Consider the following 19,210-nt stretch of genomic DNA (forward strand, 5'->3'; position numbering starts at 1 on the left):
GGGGGGGGAAATGTGAAACCCGCTGCGGCTCGTTGCACCTCAGCTCCTCGGAAGTGAAACTCCCGCGGCCACGGGGACGTAGCAACCTTGGAGATCTGCTCCCAGGTAAAGGGGGAAGCTCAGGGTTCACGAGGCGCCTGGCCTAGATGGAGGAGGAGGAGGGTAGCACCAGTCCCAGCCCCAAGGGCCAGCTTGGGGGCACTCAGGTGGGTCTACTGCACCCCACACTGGCTAGTGTCTAGCACAGCCTGGACATCTGAGAGGAAGGGCTCCCCAAGAGTTAACCCCTCACTCTCGCTAGTCCTCCCTGGCCTGCCACACAACAACCCAGGACACAGAGCACAGTCCCCGCGGGACAGACAGACACGGGTGGGGCTGGGGGGCACTGAGCTCACACAGCAGCCTGGGTAGAGCAGGATTAGAAGCCCGGTGTCCTGACTCCCAGCCCTGTGCCTGAGTCACAAAAGAAAACTCCAGGATCCCCAGCCACAAGCACCCCATAATGGGCAGAAAGCAACCAGTGCAGGGGGGACCCAGCCCCACCCCAGGCAGGGCCAATACCAGCATCAGCCCTCACTCATTTCCAGGTGCACCCCCCTGGGATTATCCAGAGAGGAAACACCACAGAAGGCCCCGCCCAAGGGAAGGGGGTGGGCTCAGTGCTGGGGCAACCTCCAGTCAGGGGCTGCAGAAGGAGCCGGCTCCCCCCAGCTCACCCGTCTCACACAGCAGCCCCCCACCCACAACAGCCCCCTGAGCAGCGGTGGCAAGGGAAAGCAGCTGCCTGTCCTCCTTATATAAGTGACTGGGGAGGGTGTGGCCCAGGGACACCACCCCTTTGCCCTGCCCCCCAGAGAGAAGGCAGGCCCAGGGGAATGCTGGGACACCGGAGGAGCTGGGGCCTGTTTTGCATTGCGTGATTTGCAGCTCCACACTGACGGCCAGTGCTGCTGAGCATCCCCCGACCCAGGAGCTCAGCACCCCTGAACGTCAGGCCGTAGGTCACGCTGGAGGCCTGAGGTGTGTATTGGTGGACACGCCTTCCGGATGGCTGCAGGGCATGGGCGTGCACACCTGTGGGGCTTGCTGCGCACGGTCCCTCCCCCGCCCAGGTCAGGTTTGCTTTGGGAAGCTGCCAAGCCACCTGCAGAACCCGGCCTGCCAGGCTGCATGGGTAACTCATGCAAGAAGTGGCTGCAGCAGGCCGCAGTGAGATGAGCCCCGGGCTGAGGGCAGGAGCATGTGGAAGATGGTCCGGTCCCCTGGGCAGAGCAGGGGAAGTGCTCCGGCTTCTGCACGGCAGCGTGTCCCCCCGTAACCCGGCAGGATCCCCCGCCCCGCTCACCTGCACAAACTGCCGGGGGAAGAGCCCCGTCTTGCCAGCCAGCTCCCCCTGCAGCCACCCCTCCTCCGGGCCCGACTCCACCTTCCGCACGATGTCCCCAGCTTTCAGCCGCAGCTCATCATCCCGCTGCCCGGCAAAGTCCACCAGAACCAGGACCTCCCCTGGCACCGGGAGAGAGTGAGGCGGAGAGGGGAGTTCTGCTCAGCAGAGCCGCCACCCCCCACCCGTGGGGGCAGGAGTGGAGCTTCCCGGACGAGGCTGGGCCCATGGGCCGCCCTCAGTTTGCCCCGCCTGGTGCAAGGGCAGCACCCCAGCCACAGCCCCGGCTCTCTCGCGCGGGGCCGGGGGCCATCGCTCTGGGCTGCCCACCGGGGCGCGAGCGTCAGGGCTGGGGCTCACCTGGAGGGTGCCTCCCTCCCTCGGTTAGACTGTGAGCCCGCTGGGGCCGGGACTGGCTGTGTCTGGGCAGCACCTGCCGGTGGGACCCTGGGCGCTTCTGCAGCCAACTGTTAACGGTAGCAGGGGCTGGCGTGCAGGTGTTCAGTGGGGCAGGGGGCCTTGAGCCGGAGAGCAACGCCAAGGGCCGGGCGCTGCAGGTGGGGACAACTCGGGCAGGCCCCAGGGGGAAGGGGGGCGGCGCGGTCCCCGGGCCCCAGAGGGGAGGGGGGCGTGCAGTCCCCAGGCTGGGAGGCTACTGAGCATTTTGGGGCAGGTGCCTGGCTTCTCCCCCCTCAGCGTGTGGACAGGGAGCAAGCTCTAGGAGCCAGCCCGGCAGGGGGTCCCCACAGAAGCCAAAGTTTTAAGCTCAGGTCGTTGGCTAGCCCCAGTGACACGCGGAGAGCAGCTGGGCTGTGGCCCCTCCGCTGAAGGGGCCGCTCAGCCGAGGCCCAGCCCCTGAGCCTGTGTAACTCAGGGCCACTCCACGGCGGTCGCAGGCAGCATGGCTTGCTCCCGCCTGCCCTGAAGGGGTTAAGATTGCCGCGTGTCTGTGGGGTGAGGTGGGAAGCACCCAATGTCTCCAGGCACATCTCCTGCCCCCCGCCCCTGACCAGATGGCCCCCGTGAACCCCGCCCTGGGCAGCCCAGCCCCAGCGCTCTGGGCTACATACCCATGGTGGTTCCCGCAGCCTCTTGCTTGAGAGCGTGTGAGCAGGCCCCAGCGCGGAGCAGGGAGAAGCGACTCACGGAGCTGGGAGGGGAAGGCCGGTTATGACAAGCCTGGCATGGGGGCCGGGCTCTGGGAGGCAAACAGGCGAGGCCGGTTCTGATAAGTGAAGGCGATGGGGCTTTTTACAGCCTGGAGGAGCTGGGAGCGGAGCTGGAGCCGCAGGACCTTGGAGAAAGGCAGCAGCATGAGAGGACCGGCTCTGCCAGAGCTGCAGGCCAGGCAGCAGGACCGGGGCCTTGCCCCACTCTCCAGGGTCCCAGCCCAGGCTGCAGCAGTGACCGGTGGGAGCCTCTGCCACACAGGCCGGGCGAAGGGGGCTGTGCCCCTAGCAGGAAGCCCAAACACCACGGCAAGGAGAAGGCGAGGGCCAGGGGCTCCCAGCAGGGCCAGGGGTGTGTGTGTGTCAGGGGGGAGCAGCAGGGAAGTGTCTAGTGTCCCCCTGAGCCTCCCAGGCCTAGACAGAGCAGAGCCTCTGTGCACCGCTGAGCTCAGACCCGGCGAGGCGTTCCGAGTCTCGGCCCCGGGTTAGAGGCAAAGGGCCTTGCCCAGGGTGGCACAGAGCAGGGAACGGAACCCAGGAGCCCCTGGCTCTAACCCCGCGGCCCCGGCAAGACCTCTCCGCTGTGCTGGCTGCTTCCCCAGCGCCTCTGCATCTGCTAGGTGCAAACGGATGCCCCAGAAGGGCCTGACAGGCTGCAGCCCAGAGACGTGGCTGGGAGGAGCCCGTCAGACCTGGTGACGGCTGTGGCAGACGGGTGGCCCAGCTGCTGTGCGGGGATCCCAGCATGCTGGGCTCCAGGCAGGCAGCCACCCGCTGAGTCAGGGCGGTGTTCCGCTCTGTGCGGGTTAACAGCACCCAGCCCCGGGCCACCGGAGCTGTGATGGGCTGCTTGCCCCCCAGGGCTGTTAGAGAAGGACAGGCACAGCGACTGGCTCTGGAGCATAGCCATGAGCCCCGGAGCCCCTTCTTGCTTCTCCCCCTGGGGTCCAGCCACGGTGCGGTGCCTAACTGGGAGCTTGTGCGTCAGCCTGGCCCGGTAATTCCCCCAGTGGCTCTGGTGGCAACGTCCCGGGGCGGCTGGTTCAACAGCACGGGGTGTATTTTGTGAAAAGTCCCTGAGGGGACCCCCAGACCCACCGGCTAGCATGTGAGGAAATGCACTCCATTGCAGTAGCTGGCTGGAGCCGGGGAAGGGTGGAGGAGGTGCGCTGACAGGGCAGGATTTAGGGGCTCTGTCTTGGGAACAACTTGAGGACTTCAGCTGACACTGCTCGCTGTCACCATGCATGCATGCTAGCCTTCACTGCATTCCCTCTTTCCTTCCTGCTGGGCTGGCAGGGCGCCCCGTTCCCATGCTGGGCTGGGGCAGGGAGCCCTGCTGAACCCCGGGGCACCGAGAGCTCACTCGGGTTAGGCCAGAGGCTGCTGTCAGAGTTTGATCCAATACATAGGGACTATCCACTGCACCTGCTTCTTCGCCTGGGGAGGGAACCGCCCCACCAGACGGGTTGGTTGTGCACTGGTGGAAGGCGCTCAGCTCCTGGTGAGGAGCGCGCCATAAGAACCTCTCCATCTGCAGGGCTGGGCTCAGCTGCCTAACAGGGTTAGCAGGAGTGTGACCTCAGCTAAGGTGAGACCGTTTCAGGCCAGGTGCCTGCAGCCTTATAGAGCAGGGCTGGGGTTTGTTCCCGAGCACCCAAGATTGAGAGCTGCCCCCCCACCCCCCCAATTGGTGGAGTCCTGCCAAGAGCCCAGAGGGGATCAATCCTGCTTAAAAGATGGCCGAGTTGCCTACGGCGGGGGGGTCCTGATGGAGGTCACTGGTGAGAGCTGCCAGGGATGTCTGCATCCACAGCCCAAGACTCCCGTTTCCTGTCCCTCTGCTATCTCCATTGGAAATGGAGTCCGGGGGCAGATGAGAGAGACCCCTCCACATGCCTCTAGATCTCTGCTGCCCATTTAGGCACCGAAAGTAGTGTCCAGATCTTCAGATGAGCCCAGCCCTTTGGCTGCTGAGCCCTTGGATTCTGTCCCTCGAGGGGGCATGTAGCTGACAGTCAGGGGCTCGCAGAGCGCTGAGCTGGGACTCTGGGATGTGTAGCCCTCGGCTCTGCAGTTTAGTTTGAAAAGCCCCTGGGGGCCATGGGCGCCCTCACAATCACGGAGTGCAGGGCCCAGGCCCACTCACACACCATGTTACCTCTGAGCCATGTTGTTCTCAGGGTTATTTACATTGATTCATTTATTTGTGTTGGTTTGTTTATTAAAGAAATTTTAACTATATGAGCCCATCCCCCCTCTGCATTTATTTCCCCACAGCATGGTCCCGCGAGTTTGGGGTGGGTACAACTGGAGAGGGTGGAGCAAGAAGCACCCGCCCATCGGCAAGGGAGACATTTACTTTGGATAAGAGTAGCAGAGCAAACAGGAAGGAAATACAGGAAAATAAACAGCACCTGATGACATACCTCCCTGGGTTGATTAAACCTCAGTCTGGCAAAGGGACAAGGAACAGGAGAGCCCCTTCTCCACCATCTCTGCACCCTGCCTAACTCCTGCATCTTACCCCGTTTGCATGACCTATTAGATAAGTGGTAGAGGAGGGGTTGGTCCCCTCCCTGCGCCAAGATCACCTAATTGCCTTCCAGACTGTCTTTGGGAAGTTCCAGGATGTCAGCTCAGACACCGAACCCTCTCCCCGCAGGCAGGTGCCTCAGACTGAGGATTCAGCATTGACCCGGCCTTTGCAACTGACCCGTGCTGTCGTCTCAGGGGACATGGCTCATTGGCTGCAGGTTGAAACTATAGAGCTTGTACCTTCACGCTGCTCTCCAGCAACCCTGGATTGCTCAGGGTGGGCCCTCTCCCCCCCGTGGCTTGCATACACATGGGTAAGTAATCTCGGTTGGTGCAGTCATGGTCCCTATGTTCCTCTCCAGAGCTTTGGCCACTGGCCTGTCCTAAAAGCAGAACTGTCCTTAATGTGAATCATTCCGGTTCTCCCCTGACTTCACTGCCCTGGCACCCCTCAGAGCTGCCATCACTACTGCCATGCCGAAGTCTACCTGGCAGAGCAGCTGGAAAAGGGGTGTGCACAACACGTATTGATTGATTGCAGGGTGATGTCAGACGAGAAGGGGCAGTAACTGTCCTCAGCTGTGACAGAAGATCCTGGAGGCAGGATCACTTGGCGATTCCCCATTTACAGCTGCATGTTGAGGGCAATCAGTTAACCAGCTTTTGACCCATTTTTCTGATTCTATTTTTCCCAGCTGATTGGGCTCAATTGTTTTCAGGCTTGTGAAACTGGCCCTTTAAAGCACCAAGTGCGTGTGCGCATGCATGTGCGTGTATTATTCTGTTTGCACAGAAAGGTAATTAGACAGTTGTAACATTAGGTTTCTGGCACCTTCCTCTGAAGCAGCTGGTTTCTGGCCAGCCTCAGTAAGAGGACACTGGGCCAACAGGTTTCAGAGTAGCAGCCGTGTTAGTCTGTATTCGCAAAAAGAAAAGGAGGACTTGTGGCACCTTAGAGACTAACCAATTTATTTGAGCATAAGCTTTCGTGAGCTACAGCTCACTTCATCGGATGCATTCAGCGGAAAATACAGTGGGGAGATTATAAATCTCCCCTCTGTAATTTCCACTGATAATCTCCCCACTGTATTTTCCGCTGAATGCATCAGATGAAGTAAGCTGTAGCTCACGAAAGCTCATGCTCAAATAAATTGGTTAGTCCTAAGGTGCCACAAGTCCTCCTTTTCTTACTGGGCCAATAGTTGATCTGGGACGAAAATTGTTACTTTCCTATTTAGGTGTTATAATACCCAGGTTCTGCGAGGTGACAGGTTTCCGATCTGGGTTTTGTGGGCACGTTTAACAGCTTTTCACATGACTGCACCCCATAGTTTTGAGAGTAACCACATTTTCATGTTTAAATTTGTAACTTTCAGAGACATTACAGTTCTAAGTTCGCCGCGAATGCTGTTGTTGAGCACACCTATCACCACATCACTCTGGTTCAAGTACCCAGGGGTTAAATTAGTGACATCAGTGAGAATATTTCAACTTTGATACCAGTGAAATGGAATTACCAATTCATTCTCTGCCAGTTTATGGAGCTATAGATTTGCACTGTTCGTTTTATTGATGGGAAACTGAATTGGTGACTGTGGGGCCCAATTATAGCTTCAGTCTCTCTCTACCAAGGAAGCTCACTTTTGGAGCATGCTGGTGGGTGGTTTCTCCTTCACCTGTCCCAGACGTAAGTCTCTCTCATCAGACAGTATCACAATACTCTGAGTGCTTTTTAAAGCTGCTGAGCTTTTTACTACTCCTAGTAAGTCAAAGAGAGAAGCTCTGCAGCCTGAAAAAAGCCTTTGAACTTTTACACCCCTCAGGCTGTAGCTCTAATAACCTCATCACTCCAATAAAACCCAGGAGACAAGAACTGGACTGGTGAGATGCTGCTGCAGACAAACTAGCTGACAGGTGACGGATGCAGGAGACCCTCCCTCTGGATGCATACACTAATATTCTAACGTCATTGCTCTGAATTTAAGTGTTAGAGTGGAGCTGCCCTCCCAGTGCTATGTGATCCAGAATGGGCAAGAACCGTATTTCAAGAAAAAGCAGGGTGTGTGCTGTGAATGTGGTTCACTACAACCATACCTGCCAGTGCTGCTCCCGCCCTAAAGCAAGAACAACCTGCCCCAGTTCTTGAGAATTTCATTTGCTTAAGAAACAAAGTCTTTGTGAAAGACAAGGCTTGCTGTGTGTGAAAGTCAGCAGCATCCTGGCCAGGACTGTGCAGTGAACAATTCCCAGTGGGCAAATCCATAATCATTTAGGCAGAGGCATGTTTTAACTGATCACCATTAAGTACAGCACTCAAGGTACAAATAACCACTTAGTGCCCGATTACTGTATCTAATCTCTACTGTACAATCTATGGGGTAAATAATCCCTTACTAGATGATGTGTTAGTATAGTACTGCGGCAAAATAACATCTGAAATAATACAGGCAACAGTGAGTGCATGGAGAAGGCTTGTATTCCTCAGACCCAGTCTCTTGTTTCTACACTACAGAATGAAATAAGGAACGCTGTTAATCTTCTTGTCTCTCTTTAAGTACAGCCCTCCACACCTAGCTAACCATGTGACCTAGAACTTTCTTGTTCTGTACTTTATTTAAACCTGCAGTCAGTGCAAACAGTTGAACAATGGAGACAACCACAAATGCATCAGTTCAGAATTCCCTCCCCACTGTGTGTCACTGTGGCTGATTCCAGTTTGTCTCTTCCAGATCAGTCAGCACTTTTTAAAGCCTCCATTTCCAACAGCACATAAATTGCTCTAGGAGTCTATCCTGTTGCTGGACACAGCATTTACTACTTTTGGCTTCCCCTCTCCACTTGGAAGGCAAAGGTCTGGTGCAAGGGGAGGCCCCGTACTCAGCATGAGAAACAAACTGGAGTTACACCTACGGCTTATTTTATTGTATTTTTATTTGCATGAGGAGTTGAAACAAACTTTAGGGGTTTACTAAACAGGAACTGTTCAAGTCAAACAAACTATAATTAGCAGGTGATAGGGGGAGGCCCAGCAATCCTGGGGAAGGCAGAGATGGAGGGGGGCAGAGGCTGATGTCTTTTTACAACATGTGCACACACTATACCTGTGCATGAATATGCCTCTCCTCCCTACAGGCTCACCAACCACTGAGCTATTTGCTAAACCTCTTCAGAACACTGTAAATGTAAAGCTGAAGGTAAATGAAACCACAACTTTCCTCAGCCAGCACAGGAGGAATTTGCTTTTTTGTTTTAGAAAAAGATTAATAAAAATATTGAAAAAATTCTTCTCCTTTTATATATTTTAACCTAGTAGAATTCAGAAGTTTTTTAGAAAACTATGTTACCCTGGAAAGAACATTCAAGTTCACAACCAGCTGCAAAGAGGATACACACAATGCCTACAAGCAGCTTGGGATTCCAGCACACAAGAACCAGGTCTACCGGCACACACACTAAAATGGGTGAAGAGCAGGGTGCATTTTTGCCATGCTAACTTTAACTTTCAGCATAAAAGAAAAAAATACGGTGGTTTTAAAAAGGCTCTAAACTCAACTTATACATACAAAAATTAGTTTTTAAAAATAATCATAGCAGTTTGGTCCCAACTCCAAGTTAACATTTAGATGTTTATTCACGTGCTTCATTGTTTTCTTATGAGAACCAAAAATAGTTTCCAAAATTAGCCATCTTTAATTGGTGTTACTACATACGCAAAGGCCTAAAATAAGTAGAATATGAATTTAAAAAACAAAATACACAAGAGGGGAGAAGAAAAATAAGCAGGTGAGTTAATCCCCACCTTTATCATCTCTAATTATAAGAGAAACAAAAAATGTCAAGATACTGGGTTAAGCTGGGCACAAACTGAAATCCATATAGTCTTCAAAGACTGTTGCCAAAAAATATCTGACCATCTAATAAGGTCACAAACAAGAGACAAAATTTAGGATCACACTTGATATTGGACCGTATTCAGTCCAGCAGGTAAAGTCTTTGGGAAGAAAGATATACTCCAAGAGTGGATCCGAATGTAAGTGATCAGTCCCAGTCCACATGTATGGAGGCTGAATTTAAAAATGCAGTTAACTTAAGATAATTTCAAAGCTCTTTGGCAGAGCTCTGTTCAGCACATCAGCATTACCCTGGCAGAGACTCCAACACTGCCTTGCCGGATCCTCTTCCTCCTTGCCAGGGTGTTCAGGGACATGCAGACTCCCTGGCTAGTCAGCAGCTGACTGTAGGTTGTCCTTTTCCTCTCGATTCTCCGTTCCACTTTCATCATCCTCGATTTCTCCCTCCTCTCCACTAAATTTGTCGTGGGCCCACTTGGGGCTAGTGCTCGATTTTCTGAACATGAAACGACCTCTCCCTCGGGGGAAGGCACCCCGGCCTCTGCCTCTGTTCACCCACTTCTCACCACCTTCACCCTCCCGGTCATCATGCTGCACAGGGAAGAAATCAGCCAGGTCAGACAACACTCACAAATCACTTTCATCAGTAAAAACATAAATAGGCACAATATCATCCCCTAAAATAACCCCGACTTAAGCTGTGCAATACTGCAGCATAAATCAGATCCCCTTACAGTTTGGGCAATGTGTGTCAAATCAGATGACTAGTGAATTCAATACATAAAAGGCGTTCAAGTACATGTTTGTGTTTGAGAATAGCAGCCCACTGGTTGAGGCTGGAAGGGCATTGCTCACTAAGCATTCTTTACTTTCCCCTCTGTTTTGTGCATGTGTGTTTCTTTTTCTGGCACAAAGCTTTTAGCAGTTTTCTGGACCAGGAAGGACACTGGTGGCACCAACACACTCCAGACTCAGTGGGCCTGCAGCTGATTCTGTGCTTACAGCTAGGAAGCTATTTTATGGAGGATTTTACATGCAGTTATATTCGTCCCACCTAATTAACTCTTCTGAAAAAGCTTTACACACATTTTCAGATGCTCTTTTGACCATGAATGTTATATGTACAATACATTTTTAAAAACTTTTGGGAACATTTTGCATAAGAGAAAGATGTTATTGGGACAGCTAATTTTGATTAGGTTTATGGACTGATTACATGACCCAGAATATTGTATCTAGGAGAGTGAAGTAGAGACCAACACAATATATAATAAAGATTATGTCTTCAACAGCAATCAGAAGACAGGGCAGAAGAAGGGACAGCAAGAGTGATTTAGGGCTAAGCCACATACGACCTTTATAATAACTCTGAAGAAAGATTAGAGGGATCTCAAATATCCAACAGAATGGGGGGGAGGGGGGAGGGTTGGTGAAAATAAGCTATAAAGCTGACACTAACTCAAAAGTGAAGCCCTAAGAGAAATCCATGCAGGATTTTGCCAGACTAGCCGATAGAAAATGAAAGAATGCTACAGCCAGCAATAAAAGTGAATCGCATTAGCCAATCCCAGAAGAAGCAGGCACTGTAGAGAGAGTTGAGATGCACAGCTCAGTGGTTTGAGCATTGGTCTGCTGAACCCAGGGTTGCGAGTTCAATCCTTGAGGGGGCCATTTAGGGATCTGGGGCAAAAATAAGGGATGGTACTTGGTCCTGCTGTGAAGGCAGGGGACTGGACTTGATGACCTTTCAAGGTCCCTTCCAGTTCTATGAGATAGGTATATATCCACATTAAAGTTTCCATACTGCCCATGGAGGACATGTTCTTTTACTGGGCCCTCCAGATTTTGGTTAGTGGCAAACAGTTCTACAACGGTCAGAGCCGACTGCTCCCTAGATGCGAGTAAAGATTTCTAGAGGCCTCTTGTGGGGGACAGTGATTTGAGAACCCCAGAACTGGTATTTTAGATGGCTTGATGGTTGCTGGTTCTCTCTCCCCTGAAGACTACACGTAACCTGTAAAAAGCAGATAGAATGCACAGCAAGGCATGTTCATACATACCCTGGTTCTTCAGAAACATACCAGATAATACTTCTTGCTCTTGGGTGTGTATTCTGGGTCCCACTCCTCATCCCTGTTTCGCTTCTGGAAGTCATTGCCGCTGCTGTTGTTGTTGTTATTGTTTCCCGAAAAGGTACCTCTGCTCCACCCTCTGCCTCTTGCTCTGAACTGGAGTAGCAGCGAACAGAAGAGGAAAAGAAGAGGGGTAGAGAGAACAGGGCTTAGAGAAATGGCATTAGGTCTTGTCTTTTCTGCAGCTCTAACTGTTCCCAAGAACACCTTTAGCCTAGCCACAAGAAGACTGTCAAACACCTATACTCTCATTACCTATTAATATTTTTGACCGTATCTGATCATATAGCTACCCCTGGAAATACACAGCTATCTATCGGTTTATATGCACGTGCAGGGAGTGCAAGGGAAGGCATTTCACACATACAGTGTGCAAACACAGCAGGGCTATTTAATTAAAACATGAGCTATTTCTAAAGGAACCAGTGCAATTGCAGCCAGAAGAGTCATTAAAATGGCTTCATCGTAAGTTCTCTGACACAAGCTCGTCTTTACTCCTGTCAGTGCCGCTGAGCAAATACTGACACACTAGAGCCTACTGGACTGGATACAGTCTCAAACATCATCAGCAAGACTGCCAATTTCAAGCTCCAGAATTTATGCTGGGCTGGTGATTGGGAGCCACCATAGAGTGTAGAATCACCACCAGACTAGTGTACTTCCAGTCACCTTTAAGATCACATTACCTGGTAAAAGCAGCAATTTGCACAAAGTCTTATGCAAAGGTTTTATACTCTTGTTTTTTTTAGGGGGTAACTTACGAAGGTCCCTCTAGCTCTTCCTCTCTCATTTGGGCCAGCAAACTCTTTTGTCCCAAGCCGGGACTTGTCAAACCCTGTGGTACTCTCCTCCCTCTCCTCGCTCTCCTCTGGGTAGTCCTCCCCTTTGTACGAACGAGAAGACTGTGAAGATGAAGAAGTGGACCTGGATCGCTCACGCACTCTCCTGTGTTTCCTGTACCAGGGATTGAGAGGGGGAAAGGGGAAGAGAAAATCACCAATACAGTCACTAACTTGGTACGGTCCTGTCTCTGCTGTGAAGTCACGCTATCACTCCTCCGCCCTCCCTTATTATGTCCGTGCACAGCCAAAATCACAGTTAGTTAACGGCTCAGAATCAGCTACAGTGTGCAGCTCTGAGAGGTCACAGGACAGCTCCTTTCCCAGGATTCGTTCTTACAACCATACACAAATTGTAAGGAGGCATCTGACCCTTTTCAGCTTACACTGTTTGTAATAAGGTAGCAAACTGAAGCCCAGCTGAGAACAGAGCCACATTGTGCTAGACGCTGTACAAACACAGACAGTACCTGCCCTAGAGCTTACAGACAAAACAGATGAGACAGAGGAAGAGGAGATGGGAAGTGACTTCCTTAAGGTCACAAAGCAGGTCAGTAACAGAGCTGGGAACAGGACAACCCAGGTCTTCTGACCCCCAGAGTCCAGGGCCCTGTCCACCAGGCTGTGCTCTCTGATCACAGAGGTCTTTAAACCTATTGTACAGCTATGCAGCCGGGACTAATTTATTCCTCCTACTGGCCTCCTTTCTCCAGTAGGTATCTCGACCTGCATCATTACAGGAGAAAAAAATCCACTCAGTTGAAGAGGCTCTTTTTGTTAAGAGTTTCCAGTTATGGCACACGTTTGTAAAAGAAATCCAGCTGCATTCTGTTATAGGAGAAATTTCAATTTAAGGTAACATCACTCCATGACATGACCAGATTTGCAAACTGTATCTTTATAGGAGGAAATAAAATGGTCAGCAATTGCATGGTAGAAGAACATTACAGAACAATTCCATGAGGCTGAGCTGTTGCTCTAAGCCCGATCCAGCAAAGCACTTAAGCGTGTGTTTAACTTGATGCACGTGAATAGTCACAAACTTTAATGGGAAAACTCATAATTCATGGTAAACACAAGTTTTGATGGATCAGGGCCCAGCCTGCCAATTCAGTCTGAATTTATGAATGTGCACTAAAAGGCTATTTCTTTGCCAACTTTGACAGACATGGTGTCATTCAAAAGCCAGCAGCTTATAGATAAGCAGTAAAGATATTTTATTTAAAAATTAAGTCACCCATTGGTCCAGTGAACTCAAAAACACATCACAAGGTTTCTCCTGGGTTACAAATTAGTCACAGTGCCAAGTGTGCATCAGTTAAAAGGAAAATGGAACCAATGGGAAAGTATTAAAATGAACCTAAGAGCAAATCAGTGGAGTCACTGACAGCATTTCTCCATTCTGTGTGAAGCGAAGGCAGTAACAAAACAAAAAGGTAATTTGCTCATCCTGGCACAAGCAGCCACTTAGTTTGTTTCCCCCGATTATTCAACACGTACGATAGCTGTACTTCCCCTTTGTAGTTCTGCATCTAATCCCAGAAGGCAAGCACAGCTCAGCTCTACTAGTTACAGCAGCAGGCATACTACTAGGGTTGTCAAGCAATTAATCGTGATTAATCGCGCTGTTAAACAATAGAATACCAATTATTTTGAATATTTTTGGATGTTTACTACATTTTAAAATATATTAATTTCAAACAGAGAATACAAAGTTTTAATTTATTTTTGAATTAAAATATTTGTACTGTAAAAAAAGATAAGTACTGTAGTGCAATCTCTTTAACATGAAAGTCGAATTTACAAATGTAGAATTATGTACCAAAAAATCCTGCATTCAAAAATAAAACAATGTACAACTTAAGAGTCTACAAGTCTAATCAGTCCTACTTCTTGTTCAGCCAATCACTAAGACAAACAAGTTTGTTTACATTTGCAGGAGATAAGGCTGCCTGCTTCTCCTTTACAATGGCACCTGAAAGTGAGAACATTCACATGTCACTGTTGTAACTGGCGTCACAAGATATTTACAGATGTTTTTGAGTGCAGTTATAGAATAAAAAACTACATTTGTAAATCGCACTTTCATGATAGATAGATTGCACTACAGTACTTGTATGAGATGAACTGAAAAATACTATTTATTTTGTTTATCATTTTTACAATGCAAATATTTTGTAATATAAAGTGAGCACTGTACACTTTGTATTCTGTGTTGTAATTGAAATAGATATATTTGAAAATGTAGAAAACATCCACAAATATTTAAAAAGAACAGAAGTACTTGCAGCACTTTACAGACTAACAAATTTATTAGAGCATAAGCTTTTGTGAGCTACAGCTCACTTCATCGGATGCATGCAGTGGAAAATATAGTCTGCAATCAATCAGGAAGTAAGGGGGGGAAATGGGAACAGGGGTGGGGAAATTGGAATCGTGTTTTGCTAAGAAGGGGGAAAATGGGAACAGGGACACAGGTAAGGCTCTGTGGTGTCAGAGCTGGGAAGGGGGACACTAAGGAAGGAAACTGGAATCATGCTTGCCGGAAGTTCACCCCAATAAACATTGAATTGTTTGCACCTTTGGACTTCGGGTACTGTTGCTCTCTGTTCATGCGAGAAGGACCAGGGAAGCGAGTGGGTGAAGGAATAAGCCTCCTAACATCTTCCACTGTATTTTCCACTGAATGCATCCCATGAAGTGAGCTGTAGCTCACAAAAGCTTATGCTCAAATAAATTTGTTAGTCTCTAAGGTGCCACAGGTACTCCTTTTCTTTTTACGGATACAGACTAACATGGCTGCTACTCTGAAACAAATATTTAATAAATTTCAGTTGGTATTCTATTGTTTAACAGTGCTATTAATCGCAATTGATTTTTTTAACTGCGATTCATTTTTTTTGTTAATCGTGTGAGTTAACTGCAATTAATCAACAGCCCTACATACTACCAATTCCATAATGCAAGGTCTTGTTTCCAATTACAATAGAAGTGGCAGGGATCATGCAATAAAGAAGTGAAGATTAGCCTTCTACATACTTCTTTTTTGACCCTTTGTGACTTCTCTCTGGTTTCTCAGTTGATCTTTCCCTTGAATGGCTTGAATCTCTTGAGTCCACGGATTCTCTCGACTTCTCTCGTTTAAGATCTCTTTCTTTATGTTTTTTACGACGTTCGATATCAAGGCGCAGGTCAACTGGGTCGTCTTTATATTTCCCTTCAGTCTGCAAAAGCAAGGAATGGGTGAAAGTTTAACAGAAAGGTTTAGCAGCTTATCAAAGACTTCAGCACCATTACTTTGCTACTGTCTGCAGAGACTTCTGGAGGGCATGAGTTTATAAACCAACCATTCAAAAATGCAGAATGATTCACTACAAGAATATAAAATCTTCATTTGAAGTCTTCAGTTTTCCTACATATTGTATTATATATACACTTTTCCCCTTTAAAATATTATAAACATAGCTTGATAATACAGGGATGGGGAGGAAAGGGGAGAGGAGAGAAGGGGAGAGAGCATATCAGGAGACCAAAGACTAACTTGGGTTATGTATCACAGCCAGTGAAAATTGAGAACGTTAGTGGTTAATGGTCCTCTAATGGGAAGTCAAGTCCAACTGACTTTGTATAACTCAACTGGGGCACATATGCAACCCTAGCTCTTTATGTTTCTTGTGCCCCCAGGGGATTGCCACTGAATAACAGAATTCCTCTCACTCCTCAGAGGGACCAGACCCATCTCCCTAAATGTCAGATGAAATTTTAAAGTGCTAGATCTGAAGGCAGCACTGAAAGAGAGAGGGGCAATAGCTATTTGCCACTTGGAAGATGTGATGCTAACATCACGGTTACTGAGTCAAGTGGTGGAGTTACACAGAGGCCAGAGAAAAGCAGCTGTTGAATTTATTCTGGGAACTATGAATATTCTCGGAATCTTGTTTTAATCGCTGTCAAATCGAAACCAAACATCCTTACTAGTAATGATCTTCACAATGAATGACACACCAGTTGCACTTTATTTCACAGAACCAGGGGACATTCTACAGAAGATTTTCCCCTCCATGTGTCTGTCTAGCAGGTCTATTAATGTAAGGTACATTATGAAGAGAAGACAAAATAGCCAATAACCAGAAAAGGTACAGTCGAGAATAGTACAGTCAATTGTATGCAGAAAAATCTTCAGCACTAGGCACAATCTTTTAAATTTAGTTAACCAGAGGAAATTTTCTGGGTGTGTAACACTTGTCTTAATATCATTTTCCAATTAAGAAATTCTCCTTTGAAAAAGGAAAATAGTTATTGGGTTAACTGAGCAGGCTCTAGAGTATTTGCACACAGTGCTATGCTTGGGAACTGCACGACTGGATTTGCAACATACACCAAATGATTAGATTTATCTTGAATTAAATAAAGAGAGAGATTAGTAATTCTCTAGCTATTAAATTTTTACTTACATGAATTTCTAAACACTTTTTTGTTTAAAAAAAGATTAATTTCAATTAGCAGCAGGAGTGGGAGCTGGTGCTTTGTTTGTATTGTTTGCTCTTCTGCTTTCCCCAGGCAAAGGGCTTTAACTGTTACTCAGAGCAAAAATGCTCCCAACACGATGGCTGATAGGTAAGTGACAAAATCAGCAGCAGCAACCTTATGTAGCGCAGCAGACACCTATTTGCATTTGTGAGGGCACATCTGTTTCATGAAGGGCTGGAGAGCTGTTTGAAAACCATGTTTTTTATACACACTGCCAAGCTGGCGCTCAGAGATCAGGCCCATCAAATTCATCTCACCATCGTCCATGTCAAGCCACAAGTGTGTTTGGAAAAAATCAAAAACAAATATATGAAACAAGTAAGGTTTCAGCAGGACTGTTTAAATCTCTTCACTGTAAATATGTATGAAGTTGAACACACAAAGGTTAAAAACCCCAAAATATAACATTTTAGGTTAAACCATTTTTATGATTGCTTATAGACTGTACAATGGCTTAACATGGTTCTACTCATAATAGCTAATATACTGGATTCCCAGGGGCCTGGTCTATCAAAACAGGTGCTGAGTGTTAAAGCAACAGCAATCAACAGAAATGATACAGTAAAAGTGTTAGAACAAGATTTATTATCTGCTTAGTAATAGTGTATTTGGTTTAGATATGGATTTATTTTTACTTTCCTTTTTGACATGCATGTCTTTTGAAAACATGGTTGGAAATATCGCATGTATACAATTGATTTAATAATACTTACAAGCAGAAAAATATCACAAAAAGTCTCTTCTCTCATCATGGGCACTTGTTCCAAATATCCTCTCTTTTTTTCTCAAGCTCACCTCAATTGACTTTGGGGTCATTTACCATATTCTAACCACTTCACAAAGGTTGATGATACATTTTTAATAAAAATTAACCCTTTGTAGTTCATTTTTAGAATTATGCCCATCCTTAAAAGAAAAACACAAACTTAAGTAGAGAGTAATTTAAACAAAAACATCACTGTTAAGTTCATGCCCAATGCACTCATTTTGTTCAATTATTGATCAGATCAACAGTTCACCTTGTTGCCAGGCTCTCTGGAGCTCTTCATTTCCTCTTGAGTGAATCCATGTTTTCTGAAAGTACTGGGAGAAATATCTATCCTCCTAAAAATAAAGCAGAGAATGAAGCTATTACAGCCTTCCCATAAACAGTACTCCAAGATCTCCTAATCCTAATTCTATTTTAAAACAGGTAGTTTCTCCATTATAAATATACATTCTATACTGCTTTTTAAAGTAAAGTTGAGCAGGCAATTATACCCTGAAAGTGAGATGCTGTGCATACAGAGTAACACACAATCCTGATACTCAGACCATAACAGGTGCATTATGTTAATGAACTGACCATTAATGTGTTAAAAGTCCTCGTAATATGGTTTTCTTACCCATGACTGACTGGGCAGCTGATGAGCATGCGTTACTGTGCTGGCCCCCACAAATCACAGGTCTCTTGTACAATATTTCATTGCCTACTTCAATGGCAAAGCCCAATAGCTCCAAAGAAACAGTTATCTAGCAGATTGCAAATATGGTAAAGAGGTTATATTTATTTACAAAAAAGAGATCGGCAAATTTAAACTGGGTTTGGGCTGAAAATCTAGAGTGATACTTCTCTGTGTCTAGATAATAGCATGGATGATCACACAGTGCAAACAACAATCCTTAGGCAGAAACACAAGTAGGGGATATTTTAAAAAGATAAATTCATATAATTTGGGAATAGCCATGTCATAGAGGCACCGTTGTCACTTACTTTTGTGGGTTTAAAATTGTGTGCGTGACAAGACCAAACAAGAACAAGAGGCCATTCAATAAAATGGAAAGAGACAAAATGTAAAGGTGAAAGGAGTAAAAATTTGTGTGTGATGATTTTTTTTTTTTAAAAGGACTAATCAACCTGTGGAATTCACTTCTTCAAACTAGGAGCCAGGAGCTAGCACGATTCAAAGGCAATTAGGCATTTCTGTGACATGAACATGCAATTACATTAGACATCATCAAAACAATTTGATAAGGGATATAAGCCTTCATGCTTCAGAGCTTTCAGCCATCCAACAAGGACTAAGGACAACCTTTTCTGAGTCAGATTATTCCATAGTTGTCCTTGTAGGGTTTTTTAAACCTTCCTCTCAATCAGCTGGGACTATCAGAGAATGGAAATCAAACTAGAGCAGGGTTTCTCAAACTTCATTGCACCGCAGCCCCCTTTTAACAACAAAAATTACGACAAGACCGGACCGATGCCTGAACCCTCACCCTGGGGGGTAACGAAACTCGAGGGCTTCAGCCCTGGGCGGTGGGGCTTGGACTTTGGCTTCAGCTCCAGGACCCAGCAAGTTTAATGACAGCCCTGGCGACGCCATTAAAATGGGATCATGACCCACTTTGGGGTCCTGACCCATAGTTTAAGAACCACTGAACTAGACAATTCACTGACCTGGCCCAAGACCCAGTATGGCAATTACTATGTTCTTAACTACATGACTGATAAGTTTTGTTTACTGTTGGCTCCTCTCTTGTATTTTTGATTTATGCCCCATAGTTAACTATTAATATTTTAAAAATACCCCTGGAGCTTTAGAAAAAACATTAAAACAATACCCCCCACCTGTGGATTTCAGGGCTCTTCTTGTTTTTAGCTTGATCTTGCTCCATTCCTCTCTTTAGGTATTTTGTAAAGCGTTCATTCAGTGTCATTCCTGAAGACCCAAAGTGATGCTCTGTCGGGGTTTTCATTGAAGAAACATCACATAATTAATACAAGTCA

General features: G+C 47.3%; 1 protein-coding gene across 5 annotated transcripts in view; it reads right to left on the minus strand.

The window, feature by feature from the left end:
• Positions 1–8,004: 8,004 nt before the first annotated feature.
• Positions 8,005–19,210, minus strand: part of THRAP3 (thyroid hormone receptor associated protein 3) — a 72,109-nt gene continuing 60,903 nt past the window's right edge. For all 5 annotated transcript variants that reach the window (XM_073317341.1, XM_073317340.1, XM_073317337.1 and 2 more), the window contains 6 exons: positions 19,052–19,163; positions 17,463–17,547; positions 14,953–15,137; positions 11,836–12,028; positions 11,024–11,170; positions 8,005–9,533 (listed from right to left, as the gene is read on the minus strand). In XM_073317341.1, the coding sequence (XP_073173442.1) occupies positions 9,312–9,533; positions 11,024–11,170; positions 11,836–12,028; positions 14,953–15,137; positions 17,463–17,547; positions 19,052–19,163 (944 nt within the window). In that variant the 3' untranslated portion in view covers positions 8,005–9,311. The remainder of the gene's footprint in view (positions 9,534–11,023; positions 11,171–11,835; positions 12,029–14,952; positions 15,138–17,462; positions 17,548–19,051; positions 19,164–19,210) is intronic.

Source organism: Lepidochelys kempii, chromosome 19 (genome assembly GCF_965140265.1).
Source record: "Lepidochelys kempii isolate rLepKem1 chromosome 19, rLepKem1.hap2, whole genome shotgun sequence".
In the NCBI taxonomy this organism is placed as follows: Eukaryota; Metazoa; Chordata; order Testudines; family Cheloniidae; genus Lepidochelys; species Lepidochelys kempii.